Genomic DNA, 18,870 nt, shown 5'->3' with positions numbered 1-18,870 from the left:
ATTTACCAATTGGTAAAAGTACCAAAATATGTAACCGTTTTTAAGAATTGTGTATGGTTGTGTGTGATATGCACACTCATATATATGCATGCACGCTTGTGTATGTTATTTAAATCCCCATAAACGCAGTGTAAATGGACAAGAGTTGCTTTTGGATTTACTTGAATCCAGATCATAAAAATTTTACTGTAAACGTGCTATTACAGGTCGATTATTCAACTGTTTTATGCAGTAAAAGTCGACCTCGACTTTTTAAACAAAAAATCGATTTATCGATTAGATGAAAATCGACTTTTAGATCAGAGGAGGTGAGCACTTATTTTGGATATGTATGCGTGAGTAAAATTATTTTACTTACACCCGAAATAAAACAGCATTGGGACCAATATTAAAAGGGTTCAAAAAATGACTTGATGAAACTTATTTTCAATATTGGTTTATTACTTGTGGCTTAACTGGTTAAAACCTTTTTATAAATATTGTTTAAAGCATTTGTTTGACTACGATTTAGCGAGCAAACGTGTCGCATAAAATCATTTTATCTTGAACGTGAGAGTGCTTGCTGGCAAATTAACAATTTAAACTTATAACAAATTGATTTCTCATTAATCCACCATTCTGTGTGTTTATGTTTACGCGAATGCCAAACGAAAACACGACCTCTGCACACTTTTGCCTCAGTTGCTTCCAATAATGTTCGTGCTTTGTTTTCATTTTTGCTTGTGTAAAGAGAGCTCATACGCACCAAAAGAGCATAAGCCGCTGAGCGTAAAAGCACGGGCTAGCCGTCACTGTCATAATATATTTTACTTTCGACGAAAACGGAACAACGGTGCGGATTGTTTTGGTTTTTCCCTTTTATTTTTATATTATTAAACAAAAAGAAAAGGGGAAAACTAATAATTCGGAAAAGTTGAGTTGCAAAAACGTCAATGTGTTCGCTCGCGTGTGTATATAGAGATTGGAACATCGGATGTCTGTCATGACGATTTGCCAAAAAATAAGAATTCATCTATAAGGACAGGTTGGTCGGTCGGTCGGTTGTCTTCGCCGTTGCAGCGCGAATGTGGTGTATGTGCTATAACAAATGTTTGCGAATGGTTTTCTTTCCGTGAAAAATACCATGAATCAAAAAGGGGAATAGTGAAAATAAAACACAAGCAAATGTAGTGTATATTTGCCTTAAGATTTGAGAGAAAATTATACAAAAATTCGGGAAAAGAGCAGAGCAATAAGATATACTAAAACAGATACATGTTTAAAAAAGCATAACAAATGTTTAAAAAATAATGAAAAAATCGATCCAACAAATTGTAAGGAAAAAAACAACATAACAAATGCAGGTAAACTGGTTTTGCTGCTGACGTCGCCGCGGTCGTGTCCATTGCGCCCCCGTTTTCGCTGCCAACGTCGTTGCTTCTTCGTCGCCGTGGATTTCGTACAACCAACAACTCCCCAACAAAACAAGTGAGAAATAGAAAGCAACAACAACACACAAAGCCATCAGTATTGAGCGAATGAAGAAGAGTGTGGATATGGTCATGTAAAAAAAATAGTAAATAAAAAATAATAAAGTAAAAGAAAGAAAAGCAGGGCCCAGAACGTATCTGCCCAACTGAAGAAAAATTGAAATCCTTGAAGATTTTAAACAAATTACCAAGAAATGATTAAAGAAGTGGTATAGTTTGAATGTGTACGGCAATAATCTACATAATTCTCAACGAGTGGTGATTAAAAATTGATGAGATTATAGAAGAGAATATGAGAAAAAGTATGCGTGCTAAGAAGAGAAATAACGAAAATCATTAAAAGAAAAGTGGAAAAGTGTGTGTTGTTGTTGTCGTTTTCTCCATCATCAAAATAGGCAGACAGCCAGCCCCAATCGTCTACCGTCACCTACTCGTCGAGAAATTTAATTTTACATTTAAAGAAATCTAACATAAATTTTGGCCAAGGTTTTCGAAGCTCGAAGAGACTACGACGACTCACCCAGTATGTTTGAGTTCCCATTGTGTGTGTTACAATTTAATGTGTATGTTTTCTTTTATATCTTGTATCGTTTTGTTTATCCCAATAAAAAATTGTTGTAATTTTGCCAAGAAACAAAAAAAAATCGGTTGTACTGTGGTCAAAAAAATAAAGTGTGAAAAAATGGCACCAACATTGTCTAGGTTGATTTTCTCTTCATTTTTCCTATTGTTTGACATAGCAAAAAATCTTGTTAGCCAAATGTTTTACAATTGGTTCAGATTGGTTCTTGCTGCTTTGTTTACTACCTTCTTTTGCAATCAATAACAACATGAGCAACAGCAACCACTACCAAAAAGAGTGCATCCCTAACAAAACAGTAGCAGAGCAGCACCAGCAGCAGAGCAACTATGCTAATATCTCGGCAGACCTCTCACCATGGACCATGAGCATGCGACACATGCATGTATGAGTGTGTGCATATGGTTGCCATTCACACTCCATCGCTGCAAAACGTTAATGTGACAAAGTTCAAAAGAAAAATGCTCAAAAATTTTCCTCGGTGTCACCCACCACACACGAGGCCCTTTAACAAAGTTGGCATAGCATTCTAATTAGAAATCGAAATTCAAATTTATTTTTTTTATCAAGTTCGAAAAAATTTCCGGTTGAATTACACATTTGCGCGATGTGATATTACCTTTTTTAGTTGTGCAAAGGAGATTCAAAGAAAGGGAAATCAGCAACCATTGGCAACAGTTTTAAACAAAAAAATCACTATTGTTTATATGTGTAAATATTTACTGGATGTTCGAATGCGCGAACAGAGCTAACAATCTGTTGTGGTTCGGTGTTTTTAGTTTTGCGTAAACTTTTACCAGTAATATATCTCCCGAAAACAACTATAATCATCAGTGAAAATCTTTTTTAAGTTTCGTTAAGCTAAATTCGACCTTGACCTTTGATGTGGTAACAAAAATAAAAAACTTTTTTAAATCTTGTGTATGCTCGATGTTTGTTTTGTACCATTGTCTCAATTCAATATATTCTCTACCAAAAAAATATATATGTATGTATGTATTTTAAGAAGCATGCATTCTTAAGAAGCCAAATTGTAAATTTGTCACTGAGCAGCTAACTACTCCCGATCTTAGAGGATTCCCCATTAATACCGACCTTCATTGGTTAAGCTGCTATTACACGGTCAGACATGTCATATGTAATTTCAAAAATAGCAACTCTGAAAGTTTTGCACATTGTGTGATGGAATAGATATGTAACTTTTTCGATTAAATCGAGCTTTTATTTCATCGAATATATGTACATGTAGACACATCTTTCTTATATATAAAATTCAATTTGTATTTGTCTGTCGGTTTGTTTGTTTGTTCCGTATAGACTCAAAAACGGCTGAACCGATTACCTTGAAATTTTCACAGATTGTGTAGGTTGGTCTGGAAGGAAACATAGCCTATGTAATTTTTAGATTTCGGCAGGAGGGCGGACCTTCCCCTTAACCCCAAAAGCAGTACCCAAAAATAAAGGTGGACCGATCGGGACAATATGGGGTTCAAATGAAAGGTATTCAAGAGTAGAGTACGAATTTCATAATAAAGCAGGGTCCAAGTACCTAAGGGGCCGCCCTAGCCCCAAAAACCCCCTAAAATAGGTTTATGACAATAAGGGACTCAAATGAAAGGTGTTCGGGAGAAGATTACGTATATGGCCAGGAAGTAGGAATAGACTTCATAATTTATTGATAACAGAAGGGGGCGAACCCTCCACCTTTACCCCAAAAACACCACCCAAAATCAAAAGTGGACCGGTAAGGACAATATGGGTATCAAATGAAAAGTATGCGGGAGTAGATAACGAATCTGGCATACAAATTCATGTCCAAGTATAGGGAGTCACCCCCGCGCCCCAAAAAAAAAACGCCCAAAATGGGCACATTAGCCAATCACGGATATATGGGAATCGGTTTGTTTGTTACGTATAGACTGAAAAACGGCAGAACCGATTTTTTCGAAATTTTTGCATATTGTGTAAGTATATAATTTTTCGGTATCGGAAGGGGGACGGCCCCTCACCCTAATGCCAAAAACACAACCCAAAATAAAAAGTTGAACGTACAGGACAATATATGTATCAAATAAATGGTATTGGAGAGTAGAATACGAATATGACATTAAAATTTGATTCTAGGTACCCATCGGGCCGCCCCAACCCCAAAACTTTCCCAAACAGACATATTGGACGTTCATTTCAATATGGGGTTCAAATGAAAGGTATCCGGGAGTTGATTTCGAATCTGGCATACACCCCTCTAAAACGCCATTAGACCCATTATGACTATATGATACTTGGCTGAACCAATTTTCTTAAAATTTTCATAGATTGTGTACGTTTGTCTGGGAGGAAACATACGCTATATAATTTTTAGATATTGGGTGGAGGCGGACCTCCCCTTTACCACAAAAAGCCACCCATATCCGAAAGTTGTCCGATGGGCACAATAAGCGTATAAAATGAAAGGTATCGGAGACCAGAACACGAATATGGTACTAAAATTTAGGTTCAGGTACCCAGCGGGGCCCCCAAATGGGTTATTTGACCCATTATGACAATATGGGTACGAATTCGATATCCATATTTGAGCCAAAATGTCTGAGGTGCCATCCCTCCCCTAATAAGAACATTACCCTAAGGGAGATCATTATCACCAGGAACCGAGAAGGGGCAAATTCTCAAACATCAATAAGTGCTTTCCGATTCAAGTTTAAACTTAATGATAAGGAACCTTTTTTTATAGCCGAGACCGAACGGCGGCCCGCAGTGCGACACCTCTTTGGGGAACATTTTTTAAATGACCATGCATGGCATTGTACCTCGCAAATGTCGCCAACATTAAGAAGCAATAAACACCGCTTTGTTCGATGTTCTCGCCAGGAATCGAACGCGTCATAGGCTACAATGGCACGAATTCGATATCCGCTTTCAGGGCGAAGTGTCCCCACCCTAAAAAGATATTAGAGAACTAAAGAAGGCGCAGGGGAGCGGGCCCGGTTCGGCTAGTGTCTACATAAAAAAAGTGCAATGCATATGAGAATAAATGCCGTTTATAGCGCGCTCTACTCGTATATGACGTATACAAGACAAGTCTTAAGGCTCTATTACACGGCATGTTGTTGCCCTATGAACTGTCAAATTTGGCACATGTAGAGTTGTACATGTCGTATGATACAAACGAATCTAACATATGAAAATCATTTTTCAAAATTGCACATGAATTTTTTTTTCGATTAGAGTGTACTCTATTCCTCCTGATAAAAACATAAATAAATCGGCTGTTTTTATTGTCAGTCGAATGAAAGCAGCACCAAATTAAACTGTTTTCACAAATTTATAATTTATCCAGCTTTCTCATAACTTTAACAATTATTACTCATAAAGAAATTAGCTTTTGCACAAATTTGTAGGTTATGTCATACGAAAATAACATACAGGTTCCTATAAAAAGAAATGATGAATCGTATATAAATTTACAATTTTGACAAACTTTTCCAATCGCATGTCAATACAAAAAGTGACATGTCATAAGACATTTACATGCTGCGTAATAGCGCCTCTATGAATACAGAAAGTGACAGCTCATATGACATGTCTGATCGTGTAATAGAAGCTTAACAAACAGGCCAGAGTTACCGTTGTGTGACTGGACGGCTAATTTGACACTTTTTTGCCTCTTTCGAAAAAGACTGCAAAAATTGGAGAGACAATATTTGCTGTATTTTATTTTATTGCTATTTGTTATTGCATGCCACCGAGGTAAACATTTTTAAACAAAGGTAAACATTTTTATTTAAAAAATACTACTATCGAACAGTTTGGCAAAAAAGGAGAATTTTTAAATACCTATATTCTTCTTTAAATAACTTAATTTTGGTTGTTGTTGTACCAAAGTGATGTACACTGGGGCGGCAGCCCTTGCCGATGAAGGATTTCATCGAGTCAATCCGGTACGTACAGCCGGCTGCCATGGGATTGTATGATTTTGGTATGCATAGGATGAGGACTTTCAGGGCCCAGGCCTTTCGCGTATCCATTCATATAATTTGATTAATGTAGGTATTTGTTGGAGGCCACCGTAGCGCAGAGGTTACCATGTCCGCCTATGACGCTGAACGCCTGTGTTCGAATCCTGGCGAGACCATCAACAAATTTTCAGCGGTGGTTTATCCCTCCTAATGCTGGGGCAACATTTGTAAGGTACTATGTCATGTATAACTTCTTCCAAAGAGGTGTCACTTTGTTGAAAATTTGGGCGAAATTGATTCTATCCCACTGGGCGATGGTCTGTTCGGCTTTTTTTTGTGGCAGCGGGATTGTGAGTCTTGATTTCTTCTGAATGTTCTCGTGAGAAAATATGGTTTCACACAGGCAGTGCAATTTTTTTAAAATAATGGTCACGCATGATCCCCTGACTTGATTAAAATTTCTTGACTGCATATTCGTGTCACGTGCATACCCTGTGTTCCAATATTGAGGATTTCTCTCAACATTGGGGATTTTGCTTTTCGAAAATTTGAACGAAACTTTTTGCTTGGGGGCTTGGGGATTTGATGGGGATTCGAAGCGAAAATTGGAATTTTTTTGGGAACTAATTTTTGGTTATAATTTGGTATGTATTTTAAAATTTAAATGTTTAATTGGTCTTATCAGTATTTTTTATTCAACGATAGTAATTTGGTGCCATATTGCAAAATACGTATGATGATATGAGATCCAGGACATACTCTAACATGACGCTTATTTTAGTTCAACAATTAAACTCCAATATTTAAATAGTAATACTTACTACATACTACATTTGGTGACTTGGAACAAAAAATACTGGCAACACTGTGTATACCAAAGCAATTGGCCAGTCAGTGATAAACTTTGTAGCGCCATCTGAGCAACACGCAGTGCACTAAAATTTGTTGGAATGCTGCCCTACGTACTGCGATGCGCTGTCATTTGACCGACCTGCATCAGGAGACGAAGTCGAAAGCACAACAACATGTTGTCTGAGCAGTATCAACTGGGCTGTTATCGCAGAGATCATCCCAATCACCATCTTGTGGATAGGCATCGTCTGTCCAGATATATGAGGGTAGATCTACATGATGTATAGCGTGAAATTCAGCGCTCTAAGAGATAACCTTCAGATAAGGCGGCGTTTCAAGGGGGTCTAGATAGGATTCCACCATAGGTCACCGGAGGCCACCGTAGCGCAGACGGTAGTATGTTCGCCTATAACACTGAACGCCTGGATTCGAATACTGGGCAACAGAAAAAAATTTCATCGGTGGTTATCCCCTCCTAATACTGGCGACATTTTTGAGTTACTGCACCATTCGATACCCTTATCATTGAGCTTAATCTTGAATCGGACAGCACTCATTGATATGTTAGAAGTTTGCTGCTCCTTAATAGAATGCTTATGGAGGAAATTTGCAAAATTTCCTAGATAGCATTCAGGTAGCAGAAGCTGTGGGCAGCTATCGAGTGAACGCAGACCTTGAAGATCGACCGCCACCTATTGTAGTCCATTTTCAAGACATCAGGAATTATAAGGTCGTCAATGGTAGGGAGGCTCCTTTTACACTTAAACCCTTAATTTTGTTTGGAAAATTCGGTTCTATAAACAAATTTGTACCTCAATCCAATTGTCTTTCATTTAAAGCAAATATTCTCATTCTACGTCTACATTTCCGTTTGAAGGGGTTTGTCGTTCGCAAGAACCCCAAATGGATTGCAAACAAAGATTCACCTTGAACCTCCACTAATGGTGTATTCCCTGTGTCCGATCCGACTGTGTTTTTGACAGTTTCCGTTTTGCAATCCATAACAACTTCCATTCATTCTCATGGTCAAATAGCTCCACTTTCTCCCGTTTGGAAGTTAAATAAAATACAAAAATTTGCTTACTTCAATTGGCTCACCTCCGAGCTCGGGTGTTTGTGAAATTAAGAGTAAAAAGGGAACGGATCCTCTCCCTCAGACGACAAAATTTTGAATAGCTAATTGTTTTTTCCATATCTATAGCAACATTCCCAGAAAATAACAATTAAATGTCATTCTATCTGTAATATATGGGAACCGACCGTAGCACAGAGGTTAACATGTCCGCCTATGATGCCGAACACTTGAGTTCAAACCCCGGCGGGAACGTCAGAAAAATGTTCAGCGTTTGCTATACCCATACTAAAGCTGGCTACTTTTGTGAGGTGTGCTGCCACGTTTAAACTTCTCTGTCAAGTGGAGTTGTTATGCAGCACGCCTCCGACTACGAATACATAGGAGGCCACTTATTTTACTTTAATTGGCTATGACAGAACATTTGTTTCACAAGCCGAACGTAGAAAAGCGTTCCAAGCGCCTCGATCTTCTGCGCTCATTCCAAAATCTCTGACACCAAGTTTCGAGGTGTCTCCCATCGTTATATCTTTCCTTCGGGCTGTTGGTCTTCCCGGTTTGCGTGTGCCATCGTGTTAGCTTCAAAAGACTTCTTTGCTGGAGCTTCTTCGTCCATTCTGACAACATGACCTAGTCAACGCAGCCGTTGTATTTTGATGCGTGTAACTGTTCTATCGTCGTCATACAGCTCGTGGTTCATACGTCGCCTATATTCTCCATTAACGCAAACTGGTCCATATATTTTACGAAGAATCTTCCTCTCAAATACTCCAAGCACTGCTACATCTGCTTTCACAAGTACCCATGTTTCAGAACCATATAATAACACGGGTAGTATCAGTGTAATCTTCGTTTGTCGAGAGGTGGCCTTGTTTCTAAACTGCTTACTTAGTCCATAGTAGCATCTGTTTGCCAGTATTATTCTTTGCTTTATCTCAAAACTGGTGTCATTCGTTTCGGTTACGGCGGTGCCGTGGTAGATAAAGTTACCCACTATCTCAAAGTTGTGGTTCCCAACTTTCTCCATTGAGCTTAAAAGTTGAATCGAACAGGACTCATATGTGAAGTTTGCTCCTGTTTCTTATAGGAATTTTTATGGGCAAATTTAGAATTTGCAATACAATATACGTGCATGGAGTTTTCCAACTTACGTTTATTTGGAAAACCCCCATTGTCATTTTGAATTTGGTGACATCATACAATTGCCTGCAACCCATACAAAATAAAACGCATTTAATAAATTATATGCTACATTTGATGTACTTACGTTGAAATTCTTGCATATTTGCAAAATTGGCACAGACATCAAAACAATTGGAAGAAAGGTGGTAAATCGCCCAAACGGCGTATCCAACCAAACCAAATGTTCCATTTTATAAATTCTAGGAATCTACCGTTGCCTTCTACTATTTCTAATAAGCATTGCCTCTAAATGTTGTTGTTGCTGTTTTTGCCTATGAAATTTGTCAACAAATTCACTAACCTGTGCTGTATGTACATACGTACATACGACAGGCAGACATCGTCTATCGGTGTTTAAAAACACTCACACACCCCCGCCCACTCACACTCATATTACACTCAGCAAAAGAAAAGTAAAATCTTTAGCTTGCCTTTGGCATTAGCTCACGCATTTGTATATTTTTTTACTTTCATATGGTTGTCTGCCTGTTTGTGCCTGTCTGTCTTATGTTTGTAACAGTCTGTAATAGATTTTATAAAGTATTTATTTGCATACGAATTAAAGAATGTGTAACAAAAACAACAAAAGCAACAAGAACAACATTGCTCTATGTGTGGATTATAACAGCAGAGGCACATGACAACACTAGGGAAATTGTATTTCTAATGCGAAGCATGGGCAACAGAATAGTAGCAGCCTTGCATGGGGTGTTGGGCTGAGAGCGGGAGAAAAAGGTTATGGATATCACAGTGTTTAAATAAATGTGGGTGTGAGAAATGTTGATGGGGAGAGACAAATTGTGTGACAGAGAAAGAGAGAGCAAATACTTTGTTTGTTGAGTGTGTGGATTTTATTCCGGGACCAGGGAGGCATGGGAAATATTAGAGGGTGACATTTATCAACATATGGGAACCATTTGAGTGATAGAGAGAAGAAGGTATTTAAGAGATTAACATGGATTTTGTTCTGTATGAAAGCCCTAACAAAGAATAGCCCCATATGTTGTTTTATCCTCTATTTTTTTGGATTCCACAATATAATCTTTTAATTTAAAAATAACATAAATAATTTTAGCAAACACTTTTTTTCTGTTACAGGTTTTGTGCTTTAATGACAAGTGTTTAAATATACATCTAAAAGGGCAACATTAGGGTGAAACAAAGTTTTGGTGGGTTTTGTTTGAGGGCCCAACGCAAAGCAGAGAAACCCACACCTTCCAAGTCACGAAATGTCGACAACTTCATCCATTGAAACTCCGACTTCGCCAATTGGTCCCTTGCAACATCAGCCTCAGCAACACCATCAACAACGTCAACATCATCACCATCATCAGCACACCACCACAGCCATAGTGGTCAGCGCTGGCGCTGGTCCCCACAACAATCCCTATACGCAAACAACTACCACGACTGCCACTAATAATAGCGGCCAGCATAATAAACGTTCCCATTCCACATCATCGTCCACAGGGTCCTCAAATAACGGCTGCTCGTCTTTCAACCAACATCATTATCAGCATTCAACAATGATGTCTAATGCTGCCAGCAATCATAACTACAACAATAATCAAAAACAACAACAGCAGCAGGATCGTTATCATAATAAAAATCAATCAACTCATTCGCTGCTAACACCATCTTCCTCGACCTCCTCGTCGCCGTCCGTTTCGGCATCGGCTTCCACAGCAGCAGCAGTGGCTGTACACCATCAGCCTCCTGCCTATTGCTCCTCCGCTCAATCGTCAAGCACAGTAGGAGGTGGAGGTGGTGGTGGTGTTGGCAATATGACCCAGAAGCAACATCATCATCATAACAATTCCTCATCAGCCTCATCGTCTTCAGCAGCCTCATATTCGCAACATCATCATCATAATCATCAGCAACATTCGTCACACTCGCAACATCATCAGCATCAACACCAACCACAACAGCAATCACATCACATGCAATTTGCAAGGCCATCTACGTCAATGTCAGCTCCTTGCACTGCCGCCACCTCGTTGAATTCCCAGAATAGCTCTTCTTGCACACCATGCAGCATCAAACGTCACACCACCGATGTTTCGGTTTGTTCTTCGTCGTCCTCGTCTTGCTGCTCTTCGGCCAGTTCCAATTCGATGTCGGCCGCTGCAGCAACCGCATCGGCCGCAGCAGCAGGTGTGAATGCAGTAGGCCAAGGCAATTTATCAGGGATGGGAGGTGGCAATGCTGGCGGTGGTGGTGGAGGTGTTGGTGTAGCCAGTGCCAATATTGTAACTCCGGCCGTGATTACGCAAAAATCGCGTACTATACCCTCGGACAAGGTGAGTACAAATACAAATACAAAAAAGAAAAACCAAAAACCTTCAATGGAACAAATCGAATAAAATAATGTTTTAAAAACCTACACACACACACACAAACTTCATGGCTGAACTTAAACTAAATCTGTAGCCTATATGTAGGCGCAAGGGCAAATATTTCAACATAAGAATGTGATAAAAGTATTATGCAATCTTCCGATATGATATCTCGAGCTCAAAGAAATTTAACTTTTATACCATTGCTAGATATTAAAAAAAAAAATGAGAATAAAATTAAACTCTGCCCAATGTGGTTCACACAGGACCATAATTTTTAAATACACGGACTGGTGATTTATGTTGGATATGTAATTCTAAAACACTTTGCACCCTGAACCCTTGCTCTGCGATACATTTTACATCTGCGTTTCCATCCTTTGTTCTGTTATGCAGTTTGGATTTGATTTTTCCTCCCTTAGCGCACAGTCAATGTAGACATTTGGAATGGTTGCCATTGGGGGCTACAATAATGCATGCCAACATATTTTTTTTTTGCTTGAACTTCAAAAGGCCTTGTATGGCTTTGGTTCTTCTGTCCAGGGCTATTCTATATACATAGGTTTTTTTTCTTTCAAAAACCATGGCCTAAACCTAAGCCAAAAAATACTAATGTTTTTAAATGTTGGCTTTTCGCTGTTAGTGGATTGCAGCAAAGTTTTGGGCCCTCAACTGAGGTGGGTAGATGTGGCAAAGGCGCCAATCATTTGTTTTAATACCATATTGTTGTATAGCCATCTCACCCCACTTTTCCTCTCTTCTGTATTCTGTCCTTCTCTCTCTCTCTCTTTTTTACTCTCTTAACTCAAGAGTGTTTGCATTGTGTATTTACTCCTACAATCAGATGATGCTGAGATTTTTGTTTGAAGGGTTTTTTTGTTTTTTTTTCTTTCTCCCCAAATCGTTAGAAATAGGAAAGGTGGCAAGAGAGGCACGGAGCAACAAACACAACAAAGATATATGACTTTTTGTTATTGAATATTGAGAAATGTCCTTCAGAAAGGATTTCCATTTGTATAGTAAAGTACATGAACAACAACCAACCACAATAACTGTGTGTTTGTAGTTATTGATAAAAATTGATTAGGTTGCCAGTAAGTTATCAGGGTTGTTGATGCGTTGTCGTTGTTGTAGCATGCTTTTAGGCTGTAAAAGGCAAACCATACAAGCACATTGGCATTGGCATGATATTGGTTGGTATATTGCCAACATTGAAATGTTTTTCTGTTTGGCGTTTGATGGATTCAGTAACATTTAAATGACATTCAGATTAATTTAGTTTTGAGATTTTGCCTTGAATTGCGAAAGGGGAGAAAAAGAATGAAAAAAAAAAATAAATAAATGTTTGTCAATAATGTATTGGTTACTTTTTACACACAATTGTTGGACGTAAATCATCTATTATTGAGTGTGGGGTTTTTAAGGTTTTTGTGGTTGTATACAATTTAAGCATTCTTTTAGGTGACTTATGATATTTGGACTGGCATTTGTATTTCTAAAAAAGGTGTACTTTAAGGCGCAATGGCTTTAAACAGCTGAGTTTTATATCATGGCCATGATGCGTCCTGAGCGATCTGATATTAAGTCGTGTTGGATTGGCTGAGAAGTTGAATTGGTGATGTGTGATCCTTGGTTACAAGCAGGACACACATCCTGCAAGTTGGCATCAGTCATAGCCCAGTAGGAATTGACATAATATTGCTGGACCCCCTTATACGCCGTTTGATGTAGTTTTTCTCTTTGAACTCTGACCTCGTTCGCTGTCGAGCAACAGGAGTTGATTTTTTAGGAGCTATATATTGAATCGATAGTACGGCCCATATAATTTAATGTTTGAGGATTATTTCATGCCAATGTTGACCGTGACTGCGTCTCCAATGGTTCATCCGTTTAGTCCAAATTCAGCATACTTTTTCCAACATTTCGGTCGGTATGTCACGAATAATTGCTTCAATAATTGCTGATTGGAAGACAATCCTGTATAGACATGTGCATAGCCTCTCAAAAAAAGTCTTAAAGGCGTTAAATCGCACGATATAGGCGGCTAATTGAACGGTCCCGAACGTGAAATAAAATATTCATCGAACTCGCCTCTCAATAAGTCCATTGTCTTGTTGAAACCACATGTCATGCAAGTCAAGCTCTTTCATTTTGGGCAAAAAAGTTGGATATTATCTCTCGATAGCGCTCATCATTAAGAGTTACGTTACGATTCACATCATGTCCAATGATGCTGCCAGCCCATAAACCGCGCCAAACGGTGACTTTTTCTGGATGCGTTGGTAGCTTTTGCAATGCTTCTGGCTGATCTTCACTCCAGAATCGACCATTTTGCTTGTTTATGTACACATTAAGGCAAAACTGAACTTCGTCACTCAATGGAAGAAGCACGCGATGAACTTTCTTAACACAGCAATCATTTTGATAATAAACTTCAACAATTTGCAAGCTTTGTTCGTTTTTTAGACGATTCATGGTTAAATTATAGACCAAACTGAAGATGTTTGACAGTTAAACAAAACAACAAACGTGCGTGAGCTGTTTAAACCAGTGTTGTCAAAAAGATAATTGCTAAAAAAATCACCCTTTAGATAGTGTAGATCCAACCTAACGTATCTTTGACGTAACGTATGATGGTAATTTGGATGGTGATAACAGTCCAGTAGATACAGCTTTATCCAAATAAGAACTGAGTAGACAGCACATCGCAGTTAGTAGAGCAGAATTCGGGACGGTCTGAATCTTTTACCACTGCATGTCGCTAAGCAGGCGAGTCCACAACGGATCTTATAGTTAAACACTGATGTCCAATTTTTTTGTATGTAGACAACAAGGCTAGTTGGTAGCATCCCGTGGCGCAGAGGTTAGCATATCCGCCTATGACGTCGAACGCCAACATTCTCAGCGGCGGTTATCCCCTTACTAATGTTGGTTAAATTTGTAAGGTATCCTGCCATGTTAAAACTTCTCTATCAAGTGGTGTCGCTATGCTACACCCCGTTCGGACTCGGCATAAAAAAGGAGGTCCCTTATCATTGAGCTTAAACTTTAAACGGACTGCACTCATATGAGAGAAATATCGCCTGTTCCTTAATGGAATGTTCATGGGAAATTTGGTATTAGTATTTAGCTAATAACTCAAGAACTTTGTTTCTACTTCTGACTTTCTTACCAATTGAAGTAGCATATGTGGAGGGGCCGACGTAATTATGTGGTCCAATGTTTTTAACCCAGCGGAAGGGACGTGTTGGTGATGCCCTGAAAAAGTTTGGCAGGGCTGGTCGTATCAAATTTCTTCGGCCAAATCAAAAGTCACGAGGGCGGTCGTATGAAACGGCTTGACTTCGTTGAGCTGATGTTCATCACATGAAAAAAGAGTAGTGGCTCAAGTGTCTTGGCTGTCGGTGAGTAAAGGGAAATCGATTTGTATGATTATGCCCAGCTCGAATACTTCTTTGGCTTTACAAGGGCTTATTATTCCATTTCTCGACTCCCGCTACATCCAAGTTCTTCAGCATCAGTATAGAGATTTCGACTGGTCACAGCGCCTAAAAAGATTTGTTGATGCAGCTGACATTTGTAACTATCACAGTTAATTTTGATGGGTCTGTCTGTTTATATGTCCGTCTGTTTATATATCTGTCTGTCTGCCTATTTATCTGTCGTCGGTTCCTCTGTCCTCGGTTTCTCTGTCGTCGGTTCCTCTGTCCTCGGTTCCTCTGTCGGTCCGTTTGTTTCTTTATATGTCTGTCTGTTGAAAGCATGCTAACTTTCGAGTGACAAGGTGTAAATTTTGCACGAAAATCGGTAGTTAAAATTTAAAATAATAACATCAAAATCTATAGCACACTTATAGGCTGAACAAACAATGTTATATTGGCACACATCTAAAACATAAAATGAATATTTTGTCGACTATAAATCATCATATACAAAGAAATGCATCAAAAGACGTTCAGAAAATTCTTTAAACATTTTTTTATTTAAATTATTTGTATTTTTATTTAGCCAAGCTTTTAAATTTCGCAACATTGACATTTTTTGCTTTGATTTTTTTTTGACACACATTTTTATTTATAATCATTAAATGACGAAAATAAAACAACAACAAGGAAATATGTATGCACACATTTTACATTCAGCTGCATATAATCCACTAATTTGTTTGAACAGCCGACAAGAAGAAATTCCAGTGTTCAGGAAAAACGTCTTGTGTGTGTTTCTTATTTTTAGTTATTTATGGCCTGAGTATTTTAAAATTGTATGGCATAATAAAATATTTCAAAAAAGATGTATTGTATAAATGTATACGAAAATATGCTTCCTGGTGGATGCTTATATTAATTTAATTTATAAGCCAATTATATAAACAATCTCTTTAGAAATATTTAGTTTAGTTGAGCAAGAAGGCGAGATTGGGTAATCTTATATTATACACCAAAGTGGCATTACTAACAGCCATAGAAATGACATAACCACAGAGCATACAGTCTTCGTAGACTTCAAGGTCAAGAATAAGTCAGTTAGTTATTTAACCCTACCAGCATTGGGATTCCTATTTCTTTGGGGACTACAAAATGTTTAAAGGACTTTTAGTACATGGTAGCCAAAATGTCTGCCAAGCATTTTATAACCAAGGATATGGCATTGTCGTTGGAAACAGAATGCCCATTTTTTAGGCAATTAAAAATGAAGAAGTTTTTACAATCCTTTTTGAGTAAAATGGGTTTCAGTATTAAAGATTCTCACTGACCTTCATTCCCATTTTCACGTAACGTTTTAGTTTATCTAATAAAATAAATGTAAGCATCAAGCGTCTTTAAGCCAGAGTCTCTAATAGCGCTTTTGCTGCAATAAAAATCGAATTTATTCGTGGAGTGATAAAAAGGAGACTCCTGAACACATATGTGGCCTTAAAACTTCGTATATGTGTGGTGGAAAAATGGGGGTCAAGTTGACTATTAAGTCCACAAACACACACACGCACGTACTCTTATTTAAACGTTTTAAAAGTTATTTTTATTGCTCCCCAACTCTTGTGTGTATCTTTATTTTGCTATCAAATTGGAAAAATAAGGTTTTTAGTGTTGCCTAGGTTGTTGGTTAGAAATTTGTGAAAATTTGTAGCATAGTTTAGGGGTTTTTTAAATATAATAACTTTGATATTTAAAGGTAAAAGTTTAATGTCTTAACTTAATTTATTTAATTTATTCCTCAAAAGTTTTTTTTTTTGTTGATTTCATTTAATTTTGTGCAAAGCGAAAAAATTTTCATGATTTTTTGATTATTTTAATTAAAACTTGTCTTTCACAGAAAATTTTGTAAAATTGTTCTTTTTGGTAGAAAAATCGTCGAAACTGGTTTCCATTGAACACGATGACAATATTGGACAATATGTGATTTTCATTGAAAATTATCAAAAATAGAATTTATAGGAAAAATATGGTCAAAATTAGATTTGCTAAAAATTTTTGTGGATTTTTTTTTTCAAATTTAATTTTTTAATTTTATTTTAATAGAAAATTAAATTCTAACAATTTTTTAGAATCGAAATTTGATAATATCATTAAAATTTTCTTTGAATTTAAATAGAAAATTTTCCTAATATGCGTATTTGACTTGCAAAAAAATAATTTTTTCGTAAAAATATTTTCAGAATCGAAATTAGACAATCTTATGAAAAATTTCTTCGACATTAAATAGAAAATTTTCCCAATATGCCCATTTAAAATTCTACCAAAAATAATTTTCATAAAAATTTAGGTTTGATTTGAAAAAATTTTTGTGAAATTTGACTTCCATAGAAATATGGGTAAAAATTAAAATCTCCTAAAAATCAATGGCAAAACTGATTTTCTAGAAAATGTCGAAACTTTATTTTCATGGAAAATTTTGTAGAAAATTTTATTATCATGAAAAAATTTCGTCCAAATTTGAATTTATAGAAATTACATTATAATAAAAAATGTTGTCGAACTTTGATTTTAAAATTTTTTTGAAATATGATTTAATGAAATTTTTTTTGGAAATTTGATTTTCATAAATATTTTTTAATCACAATAGTTTTTTATGACAGATTTTATCAAAATTTAACATTCGAAGGTGGATGGTTAAAACTTTGCTAATATTTGTTGCATAGTTTAAGGATAATTTAGGGGATTAAATTAAACAAGGAATCATTTGCCCAAGTAAATTCGGGTTTTCACGACTTAAAAAAATTCGTTACAATTCGATTTTTATTTAAAAACTCGTTTAGATTTGATGCTCATAGAAAATTTTGTTGAAATTTGTTGTAATTTTGTTGTATTGTATCGGCTATAGGTCCATTAAAACACAAATATTTAAGGTTTTTTTTCTTTTATTTTTCTCCAATATTTCGGTAGACTCCGTCTACCATTTTCAAGGCTAGTTGTATTTAAATAAAAAAACAGAAAAACACAAATTTTAGTAAAAACGAATCACACAATAAAAACAGAAAAACAATAATTTTTAAGAAACTTTAATTCCTATTACATTTAATGAGTTGTTACACGAACTATTGTCTGTTGGCAACTAAATGTTCTCTTCTGCTGTGCTTGTTGACTGTGTGGCGGTATACCTTCGCGCAGCTTTCTATATCTTTCTTGAAATTCATTCTCTCGTCAGGCGGTAAGTCGATGATATGCAACATCTCGAGAGTGAATCTTCGTCTGTAATTATTCTCTTGAGCTAAGATGTCCACATCGTTGAGGTTTGGCTTATGACCAGTCAATGCACAGTGGGCTGCTAGTGCAGTTTTCTGCTCGATTGGTCTATTATTGGCTTTTTGGTCAGATTTATGTGCAGATAACCTAGTTTTCAATTTCGTCATGGTAGTGCCAATATATGCCATCGGGCATATATTGGACTTGTCGCCGTTACATCTAATTTTATATACCACGTTTGATTTTTCCTCATTTTTAATTTTACATTTTGTCTTGCTGAATAATTCATTCACAGTTTTGCCTGTTTTTAATGCGAGATGGTATTTGTCCTTGTCGTATAGATTTGATTTGCCAAATCTTTCGGAGAATCCTTGTATGTATGTTAGCGATTTATAAATTTTTCCTTTTGTAGGCTGCTCTCCGTCTATGATTTTTCCAAGACGTTCCTTGGCCTTGCCTAATAGTGAATTAATTGTCCAATTAGGGAAGTCGTTGGCTCTAAGAATTGCCTTTATTTTCCTCTCATTGTCAGGATGAAAGTCTGGATCACTAATGCTAAATACTCTTCTTATAAAATTCGTTGCTGTGTTTGTTATTACTCTCTTGTGGTGTTTAGAGTAAAAATTGATTAATCTTCCGGAAGCCGTCGATTTTTGATACCAATCTATTTTTAGCTGGTTGCCATGTCTATAAACTACCGAGTCCAAATAAGGTAGTTTGCCATCATATTCTTCTTC

General features: G+C 37.0%; 1 protein-coding gene and 1 long non-coding RNA gene across 4 annotated transcripts in view; one reads left to right on the top strand and one right to left on the bottom strand.

The window, feature by feature from the left end:
- Window positions 1–802: 802 nt before the first annotated feature.
- LOC106085674 (box A-binding factor) overlaps window positions 803–18,870 on the top strand; it is a 393,172-nt gene continuing 375,104 nt past the window's right edge. For 2 of the 3 annotated variants that reach the window (XM_059366511.1, XM_059366514.1), the window contains exons 1-2: window positions 803–2,032; window positions 10,210–11,414. In XM_059366511.1, coding sequence (XP_059222494.1) covers window positions 10,341–11,414 — 1,074 coding nt within the window. In that variant the 5' untranslated portion in view covers window positions 803–2,032; window positions 10,210–10,340. The remainder of the gene's footprint in view (window positions 2,033–10,209; window positions 11,415–18,870) is intronic. The other variant, XM_059366513.1, reaches the window with a different exon arrangement.
- LOC131996717 (uncharacterized) lies at window positions 17,791–18,747 on the bottom strand. The gene is made up of 2 exons (XR_009397944.1): window positions 17,964–18,747; window positions 17,791–17,855 (listed from the first exon to the last, which is right to left on the bottom strand). It is a non-coding gene; the product is annotated as an uncharacterized LOC131996717 (long non-coding RNA).

This window comes from Stomoxys calcitrans, chromosome 4 (genome assembly GCF_963082655.1).
Source record: "Stomoxys calcitrans chromosome 4, idStoCalc2.1, whole genome shotgun sequence".
Taxonomy (NCBI): Eukaryota; Metazoa; Arthropoda; class Insecta; order Diptera; family Muscidae; genus Stomoxys; species Stomoxys calcitrans.
Note: the sequence above shows the minus strand (reverse complement) of the source record. Positions and strands in the feature narration are given on the sequence as shown.